This window comes from Stegastes partitus, unplaced genomic scaffold (assembly GCF_000690725.1).
Source record: "Stegastes partitus isolate 25-593 unplaced genomic scaffold, Stegastes_partitus-1.0.2 Scaffold900, whole genome shotgun sequence".
Lineage (NCBI taxonomy): Eukaryota > Metazoa > Chordata > Actinopteri > Pomacentridae > Stegastes > Stegastes partitus.
The window spans coordinates 127,525-137,817 of record NW_007578631.1 but is presented as its reverse complement, the minus strand read 5'-3'; the positions used below and the strand labels follow the sequence as shown (position 1 = coordinate 137,817).

Genomic DNA, 10,293 nt, shown 5'->3' with positions numbered 1-10,293 from the left:
TTCCCATCACGATTTAGCAGTTGAGTTCGTAAAGGTTGTTGCACATTTAAACTGTGGATGATTTCTTTAAAAAAAACATGTTCCTCCACCTAAATCTCATCTGTGCTGAGGTGTTTCAATTAACGTAGGACGTGTTTCAATTCAGATTTAGAACATCAAACCCATGTTTTGTTGCCTTGTTTCCACGTTCAATGGACACTTTAAATAAAGTACATGTCTAAAGTGAAATCTAATATGGCAGCTTTTTTAAAAAATAACTTTTAAAAGCTCATATTGTTTAGTTTCTGGTGATCTGAGCAAATGTTTTCCCTCTGAACCTAAAACATTTTGAGTGCATTTCACTGTAATATAAAGTCCTGCACCTCTATGGAAATCAGATGACCTGAATACCTGTATTTAAAAGGAATTTTTCACTTTACAATGATTGAAGATGAAGAATCTTCAAACAAGCTACTTTGGAATGGCATTCTACACAGTGTAGACATTTTACTTCTTATGTTTTTATTTTATTCCAACACTTGTCTCCTCTCTGCTCTGTCTAAACACAGTCACTAATATCTTCACCGAGGCAGTTTGTTAGTTTTGTACAGAATCTGGTCAGTGAAAAAGTTTTGCATTCGAGTAATTTTGTAAATCAGACATGTAGAACTTCAGGATTAAATACGGCTAAATGGCCAACCCAATGTCATGTCGTATCATGTCCAAGGACCAGCAGAAAGTTCAAATCTCACTTCCTTTGGTTGTTGGAGTTTCCATGAAGACATTAGTGACTCTGCTGCGACCATCCGTCAGGAGAAGAGAAAAATTCATAGTTTTAGTAGAGTGGTATGTACGGAAATAAATTAAAAGTGTAAAAAGTTAAATATAGAATACACAGTCACCATATTATTTCCAGTATTTTAACGCCTGTGGGAACTTGCAAAAATGTTGCACATGTTGAATCCTGTTTTTTTTTTTTTAAATTTTAGGATTTCTGCACAGAATACGTTTCCGAGTTCTTCTAGTCATGGTTGTGCTGTTTTAATAGAGGTGCAGGACTTTATACTGCAGTGAAAATTAGCTACTAGTGAGTGAAAGTGTGGCAGGAACAAAAAAACCACAGAGATTGCTTGAAGTTCAGAGGCTTAAAAGGCAAAATTGACATTTTTCAGCTGATTCCTGCTCTGCTGCACCGCTGCATGCCACAAGTCTGGGAGATGCTACAGCACAGATTTAGGTTGAACTCTTCAGGTTTTCATGAGTCTGTTTAGAGTGAGGACAGAGCCTCTACTGTGTGATTAACCAGTTATCTTTGGTCCTCAAGGGGCTAATGTAAGCAACAGTTTTTAAAGCCAACAAAACAGGATAACACCAAAGGGCGGAAAGCACATGATAGTCTCATTATTATATGTGTGATTTTTCTCGTGTCTGGTTGTCAAGGTCGGGAAAAGATGGAAATAAAAGGCTGGATGATGGAGGGATAGATGAGGCGGAAGAGGAGGAGGGAGATGACAGGGTGGGAGGAGTTATCACTGCCGGAGGGGAGGATGGTAAGGCGGGGTTGGAGGGTCAGAAGGAGAGAAGGGTTTCAAATGTGTCTTAGCTAACCCCCCCCCCCCCTCCAGCCCGCACGTCTCTTTCCCCCAGCGAGCTGAGGTCAAATCCAGGAATGTCAGCAGGCGGATCACCCGTTCTTCACTCGTTGGCTTGTTCTCCGTCCGTCAGTCCATCCCTCTCTCACTTTCTCAGCCGTCCGTTCGTCTCTCTGCAGGTCACTGGAGGTCTCGGTCTTCTAGGTACCGGTACTCAAACGTGAACCCCTCCTTCTTCCGCTGGCCCCATTTCTCATAGTCAAAGTAAATGTATGTTCCCTGAAGAAGAACAAAGAAAAACACAGAAATCTAAAGTTTAAAGAGTCCATATGCAGCTTTTTTTTGGTTCCACCTTTCCTTCATTGTGTTATATGGCTGCTTGTAAAAAGTCTGCAAATTTATAAAGTCCACACCAAATGGAGTTATTCTCTGAATTCCCAACTCTCTGCCTGAAACACCTCATCTGAAGTCCCATGCCTTTCTATCATTACTTATCGACATCACCATGTAGCACATTTACACAATACCTGACCTGGGCCAGTTTTGCCCTCAAAGTAAAAAAAAAGATGAAGATGCACTGTAGCAATTCACAGTTTGAAAACAATAATGTGTTTTTGACTATAAAAGCATGTAATCATATTCTAGTACACTCCAGAAATGCAACTAGAAACTTATAAAGGAGCACAGGATGGGCTCTTTAAAGACAAATGGCTTCACTGCACCTCTTTTTGGAGCCAACCCTGTGGGTAAAAGGCAGGAACATATCCTTGACAATCACAGCTGATTCTCACCATCTCAAATCCTTCCATTAACACAGAAACAACGTCATAGTTACCCTGTAATAACAAGCTAACCCTGCAGCTCCCAATCTGCAGGCTCTTGTTTTCCTTTCTTGTATTTGGCGCAATCTGTATTATTTAATTTGTAATTGAACAAAGCAGTGATACTGTTTTGCTAATTCAAAAATGCATCAGGACTTGATCAGATCTCAGCAGACTTTATAACTACTCTACTTCAGATTTTAAACCATGCGTGTTTAATAGCTTTAGGTCCTCCGCTGTAAATCATTTATAATTTACACTGTTGCTGATGATTTTTTAATGGATGCTGTGCAGTTTTAGATTTTTTTAAATGTATTTTTTTCCTCCTGTTTCAGTCATTGGCTTCCATTCACAACTGCAGGGCAGAAAAGTCGTTCTTTAAATTTCCTGGAGTTGTGTCATTGATCACAATGAATAAATCTGTTAATTGTTGTCAATCTCACACTGACTGTTGCTGTATTTGAATCAAATTTAAAGCACAACCGAAGTAAGAGAACAATAAAACCAGAAGGAGAAAAGAAGTTCCGTCCATGTTGCGTTTTAATAAATGGACTTAAATCTTTCACTTTGTTTGTGTGATAGGAACTTGGTTTTCTTTTGGAGTTGTGCTACTTTGTTTATGTTGGAGCTTCCTCCTTTCACTCTAGAATTTTATATATTTTTTTTTTGTCTTTATTTAGAGCAGTAGAGACAGACAGGAAAGGGAGGAGAAGAATGGAGACAGACCTGCAGCAAAGAGTCGTGAGTGGGATTCAAACTCATGACCGCTGCATCGGGGAACTATAGCCCCTGTTCATGGGTCGCCCGCGCAACGAGGTGAGCTATATGGTCGCCCCTTCACTCTAGAATTTTACACTTAAACATGTAAACCTTTGTTTCCATTTAACTGTGATACACGACAGAACACAGTTTGTCAAAATGAAATAAACTCAAACACAATGGTCATTTTGCTTTTTTGAAAGAAGATTGAGTTGGTAGATGAAACTGATCGTACGCAGCAGCCCAGGTCTGCTCTGAATCATCTCATAACAAATACCATCAACTTCCCTCTAACAGCGCACATGTAATGACACACAACACAGGGTAGTTTTCAGGACATGCTCAGAGATTTCCAGAAATTAATGGAAACCAACAACAACAACAAAAAAAAAATGTTTTCAGATGTTTCAAACACAGCAGGGTGGTTTGCAAAATGGCGAGCTGAGATGTAAAGTGTGAGTAGTTTGTGGTGCCCAGACCAAAACATTTTAATGATCTTAAAAACTTTATCCACGAGATTCAAAGATGTGATGCTGCTGACCTGCTCAAACTCATCAGTGATGGTCTTGGGCTCTTCGTGCCTCTGAAACCACATCATGTACTTCGTGTGGAACCTCCATGACTGCTTCTTCAGGGCTTTGGCTGCCAGATACTGGGCCTTAGTGCCCTGCAGAGAGAGCAGGTAACAGGACAAAACAGAATAGAGGAAGAAGATAACAGATGAGGAGACAGGATCAATGACAAAGAGGAATGTTTTGATGCAGAAAAAATAGGCAGTTTTGGTTCTGGTGCAGACTTAAATGAACAACGTAACTCAAGAACTCCCAATAGAGTGTCTAAATGAATTGCTTTGGATCAAATCAAGACAAGCAGTGTAGAATTCTGTGGTTTAATCAACCTTATCAAAAAAATACACTGTTTAAGGCCTCCCTCTCTTTGATTTAGACAAAAAACTGGTGTTCACTGTTAACTTTTTAAGACTGTGGAAGAATTTTCTGCCTTCAAACTCACAAGATGGTCGGCAAATCACACACACATGTCCCACAAAATAAGTGCATTGTATTGGTGACATGATTCAGGCAGCAGCATACCTCCAGGTAGTAAAAGATGAAGAAGAGGGTTTCTGTAGAAAGCCTCTGGTAAAACTCTACAGTGTCGGAGTGGGGCGGTGGCACCTGGTGGTGGAAAGGCAGGGTGGGGCAGGGGTTCCTCATCAGGTACTGCCTGTTATATGGACACAGAGGGAGAGTTAGCGGGACACAAATGGAGCAAAAAGCTACTACAATAAAGGAGCACATGGTAAGGCAATAAGACTGTTTCAGGTGTGGCAAGTTGGAGCTAATCAATGGTTACGTGTTCTCTACAGTCTTGTATCAGAGCTGGAGAATGGTCTGCTGCATCTCATTACCATTAAGCTACAGATGAAAGACTTTCTAGCTTGTTTGTATTTCTTTAAACTAATCTCAGTGGTCTTTTGCGGAGCGAGTCCAGACTGCAGCGACAAAATCCTCTGCAGAACTTGAAATGTACAGTGTGTAGACAACAGGTACACCCAAATAGTAAAAGTGGAGAAGAAAGGCGTGTCAAATGTGTGTTGGGAAAAATGGCAGACTTCTATCCACAGCCTACATCTGGTGAGTCAGACACATCTTCTACTTATTTTTTTTAGATGATTTTTAATTTATGTGCAATGTGTGCCATGTTGGAAATACCTATTGAACACTATGTCAGACCATGAAGTAAAAAGTAATATGCATCACATATGTTTGGTGAGTCTGGCTTTAATATTAATAAAGGTTGATCAATTTGGAATTAAAAATCTGTTGTAAATCTTAAGATGTACATGTTTCAAATGTATTTTTTTTTGTTTGTTTTAAAAAAAAATCATCTAAATTTTGAGTATTTTATGTTAAATTTTGATGTGACAAGTTGCTATATTGTTTTGTCTTCTTTTAATGTTTTCATACTATTTCATTTCTTTTGCAAACTGATTTTACAAGTTTGTATACTGTCTTGCTTTCAAAAATGTGTTGCTGCCTGACTGAGAACATGTACGGCACTGTGGTTAATTCAGGTTGCTTTAAACATGCCACATAAATAAACTCGATTTGATTGGAAGTCATCCTTTGATTGAACACTTGATGGTACAACAGTGTTGCACTGAGCTGTGTTCGCAAGTAATGAATCTTTTTTTTTTATTTTTTATTTTTTTACAATTTATCATGTCACAAAAATCCACAATCTATTCACAATGATAAATTATAAACTTGGGCTGGGCGGCAGAGTTCAAAAGTTCATCTGGATAAAATTCTATATTTTAGTGTCTAACTTTTGATGACCTATTTTTTAATAAAGATCAGCAGGAAAAAAAAGGTTACATTTGAATTCAACCACTTTAGCCTATTTATTAACCACAGAGGGTATGTACGAATACGTTTAAGTGAAACTATTAAACCTTTTATCCATTGTTTTTCCTGTTGGTATTGATTAAGTGTCTTTTGCTGGGACATATTGTATATCGTTATTAAACAAAATCAGCAAACTAATCAATATGGAGTCCAATCAAGAGTTATGCTGTTAATTGTAGGAATTATTTACAAATCCCAAATATTCTCAGGGGGAATCAACAAATACTGAGCTAGCACATGAGCTAAAGTCCCGGAGTGACACGTTGACGCATGAAGTGCTCGTCACAGTGAGGATTTAGTTAAAACTGATTAGCACAGAATGGATGTGTAGAAAGATTCACCACCCTGATAGATTCACACAAAGTAGGAAAATTCAACAGTGGGTCAAACACTCTGCCCAGATGCACTTTTCCATTCAAACTGAGTATTTTTAGATGTGTGACAGACCCAGTTTGTCCTCTCTGTTTCCATTAGGCTGCTTGTGATGTCAGCGAGCACTGAAAATACCAACCGTGTCACACAAACGGTGCAAGCAGAAAGTTTGGAGCGGCAACACTCACACCATCTGACTAATACGAGCACTTAAAAATCAAACACGGTGGAAGTTAGTGTTTAAACAGAAAAATAACAGCGTGAGTGTGTGCAGGAAGTGAAGTATAGTTAATGTGTTTTTCACACAGCTGCCGAAATCCTGTTTTAAATGCAGAAGAAGAAATCACTGCAGGCTGTGTGTTTGTGTGTGTGTGTGTGTGTGCGTTTGTTCGTCCTCTGACTGTGAACAACAGGTACTGTTGTGGCACAAGAGGGTTTGAGTGTTTGGATTTAAATGTCAATTGTAGCTGTGTGGGCTGACTGCATTGTACAATGGATATAGTAACAGTATAATCTGTTCTGTATTTGTGACTGCTGTGTATGTCTGTGTATGTCTAGCTACAAATACAGTAGAGCTGCAACAATTAATTGATCAGTTGCCAACTTTTACATTGATTGCCAACTATTTTTATAATTGAATAACTGGTTTGAGTATTTTTTAACACTTAACCATCAAAAATGTTTCTGAAGCTTCTTACGTCTGATTTATTTATTTATTTATTTTTTTGTGGTTGGACATTTTATAGGCCAAACAACTAATCAATTCGTCTAAAAAATAATTGGTGGATTAATCCACAATGGAAAGTTACAGACCAAATACACAGCGATGTGATTTTCATTAAAGTACAACCACGTTCTTTGTATTAATTAACTGTGTGCTGCAAGTATTTGCATTTGCAAAAATTTTTCCAAGGATGTGAGCTTACATAGGTCAATGGCTGAGGCTCATTAGTTCGGTTTGATTTGTACTTATTTTCACAGAGTTAAAAAAAAAGGGGACCAGTTTTTATGACCCACAAAATCCAGTTTCAAGCACAGCCCTCTGAGTGATCAAAAGGCTGAAGAATAACAGGAAAAAATGCAAATAAGCTCCCTATTGTCACCAGAATTTTCCCAAAATATGTAATAAAAGTAAATAAATAAGCACTGTAAATTAAAGAAACTGGAGAGCTGCTAATTTTATTTTAAATATCTGATTTTTTCACATCTTTGTCAGATTCTTATTTTAAATCCTACATATTTTTTGAGTTACTAAAAAAAAAAAAAAAAAACCCTAATGAATTCATGTATTTTCTGTAGGCATGAGGCTAATTCAGGTTATCTGTTAGTGATGAATTTAAGGTGTGAATTACTGATTAGATTTTTTTTTGTGTGTGTGTGAAATGAAGTGGGCTCCACTCACTTACTACTGAGTTATTCCATCTCAAATCATCAGGCTTGACCATCTCTGATTTGCTTGAAAATATTCATTCATAAACTACAAATATTTGAAGTGATACCTGTGAAATATTCAATATTTTTTGATCTGTACTATTATGGCATGCAACTACTGGTACATATGGTTCAGAAAATATCACTAGGTCACATTTCCTTTGTTAATGTGTGCTCAAAAATGGGACTTTTCATGATGGCTGCAATTTCTTTCATATTTCAACTCACCTATAATCAGAGGCTATTTGATCCACTTGTTCAATATTGCAGATTCTGAATCAATGACATAATGAGAAATAACAAGGACAATTTCAGGCTTGTATCTTTAATAGTTCCTGAGATATAACTGTTCAAACATAGCCTCAAATTTTAACTCACGAAAAAAGCGTACCTAAAGTTGTTTGACGGGCAACTTAAAAAACAAAAAAACAAAAACAAACTTATCTCAGAAAGTATTTGCTATATCAAGGTAAAATTCCACAAATATCGTTACCAGTATCCATATTTTACGCAAGAAAAAATAAAAAAATCAGGCAAATGAGAGACTTCTTCTAAAATTTTGATGATTTGAGATGGAATAACTCAAATGCATTAGTACCAATCATCTGCTACTATATAACAACAACAACAACATCATCAACAATAATAATAATAACAGCATACTATGAACTGCTGTGAACATCTTAGCTACTTTTGTCAGTTTAGTTGGGTTTGGTGAGTTTCCTTTTGCTTTTTTCCCAACATTTAAGATGCAGAAAACCTGCTGAAAAAGAATATTTGAACATTAAGGTACGTCAAAGTGTCACTGCACCTGATCCTCTCGGAGTCGGACGGGTGAGGCATGTGCGTCCACGCCGCCTCCTCCATGGCCTGTTGGTAGAGCTGGTCTTTGGACAGGGGAACCGGCCCCAGCGGACAGACCCCCAACGAAGGGGGGATGCTGACCTCCGACAGCGAGGGCTGAGGTGCTGAGGGGGGACCCGAGGGGGCCGTAGTGCTGCTGGGGAAGATGTCTGAACCAAGCGAAGATGAGAGTGCGGGGAATAAAAGGAAGGAAGGGATGAAAGGGTGAGGGAAATTGAGGATGTAGGGGAGTGAGAGGTGATTCAGGATTTGAAGTTGGAGAGACAAAGAGCGAGAAGTTGAGTCAGGGATGATAATATCATCAGCAGTTTTTTTGTTCAGAGGAGGCTGAGTGTGGGAGGTGAGATGACATTTTGTTCCATTAAACTACAGCTTTTCTATTTCGGCACTGTGGCAACCCTCTATCTGCTTCTATTAAGGTGTATACGTGTGTGTGTGTGTGTGTGTGGCTGTATGTTACCTGGGGTGAGGTGCAGGGAGGGTACGTCTCCCTCAATCCCTGAGCTGAGTGCTGCTCGCTCGGCCATGGACTTGAGGCTGCTCAGAGGCTCCTGGGGCTGATGAGGACAGACAAGGAGACTCATGGGAAAACAGACTCTCCCGGACGTGTGCACACGGCAAGCGTACCTGCCCGAGTTCCTGCACCACTGGTGATGTTGTCATGGAAATCACTCTGACTTCACTTTTTGGGCTGTTTGTTTTGTTTGCTCCGGTGCCTTCCCTCCAAAAGATGCATGTGACATATTGTCAAACTAAATGATGGAGACCGGGAGTAAAAACAGTGCAGCCATGTGGACGTTTTGAAAGCTTTTCATGGTCGAGCCGTACGCCTTTGTATCAGTAAAGCAAAATCTTAATCCTGCGGCATAAGGTTGTATTATAAACAAGTGTGTATTTCCACCCTTGTGTCAGAAGTTTCCATTTCAGCATGGCAGATGGCCAGATCCACAAACAAATCTTTTTAGTTTGGTGTGGACATGAACTGGGCTGACTAGCCAGGACTTAACACCCAACATGTGTGTTCCTTTCACAAAAAGATCGCACCATACGGCTGCTAGTCAGGTCAATATCAGGTTGAAAGACTTGACTATAGGCTATATAGCACCCATGGTTTTGGAATGAGGTGCATGTAAAGTTGTAATCTAAAGGTGTCCTAATACTTATAGACTTTTAGTGTACCTGAATATTTATCATTGAGTCAACTGATGAGGAAATAAATCCATCAGAAATGTCTTGAAATACAAAAATGTTGGAACAATCTTCTAATCAGTCCTCACTACTTTCTGAACCCAAAACTCAGGTTTGAGAGACATGTTGTATTTACAAAATCACCAAAATAATACATTTGATACATGCATTCAGAAACTCTACAAACAGAAATAATCCTTGGATTTTTCGTTGAGCTACTCAATGCAATGTTCTGTTTGGTTGAGAAACTGAATCAAATCTAAGCCTAAAATCATGATATTTCATCAAAGTCACTTTATTCTACATGTCTCGGAAAAATTCACCAATATATGCTGTTTGTTCGAGTTGTAGGACTTAGTATTGAGAAATGAGCTCACAGTGAGGTAAAATGTGACAGGAGCAAACAAAAAATGCAGAGAAAGTGCTTGGAGTTCGAACATTAAAGCAAAAATATAGTTTAGTTACATGAGGATGAATACATAAATTAAGCTCTCTATTAAAAAATGGCTTTTGTGCTTCCTGTCCTATATCATCTGTACCTAAGAAGGAGAAGAGGCCTGTATCACCACCTGAATCTTGATTGTGTTTAAGTTGAGTTTAAAGTGAATTCATCTTTGCTTTGACAATTAAATCTACACACTATAACACACTAATTGACTTTTTGCCCCCCCAAAATACATAAATCATCAAACTGTTGAGATCTGATGACTTTGCTGTGTCTCTCCAAACTGAGCTTAAGTACATTCAGCAATTGAAGCCCAACTGTGGCAAATTTAGTTGGTGACTTAGAAAGGCTCACATCTCTAAACGTATAGTCCCAAGATTACACAGTGAATGCCAGAAAATTACTGTACTTTTAGCACATTATAAATTAAATCT

At 38.6% G+C, this 10,293-nt stretch overlaps 1 protein-coding gene across 1 annotated transcript in view; it reads right to left on the bottom strand.

Moving 5' to 3' along the window:
• Window positions 1–981: 981 nt before the first annotated feature.
• Window positions 982–10,293, bottom strand: part of cnot3b (CCR4-NOT transcription complex, subunit 3b) — a 44,048-nt gene continuing 34,736 nt past the window's right edge. Inside the window, exons 15-19 of the mRNA XM_008293663.1 lie at window positions 8,687–8,783; window positions 8,174–8,375; window positions 4,243–4,375; window positions 3,693–3,818; window positions 982–1,850 (exon numbers count right to left, since the gene is read on the bottom strand). Coding sequence (XP_008291885.1) covers window positions 1,752–1,850; window positions 3,693–3,818; window positions 4,243–4,375; window positions 8,174–8,375; window positions 8,687–8,783 — 657 coding nt within the window. The 3' untranslated portion in view covers window positions 982–1,751. The remainder of the gene's footprint in view (window positions 1,851–3,692; window positions 3,819–4,242; window positions 4,376–8,173; window positions 8,376–8,686; window positions 8,784–10,293) is intronic.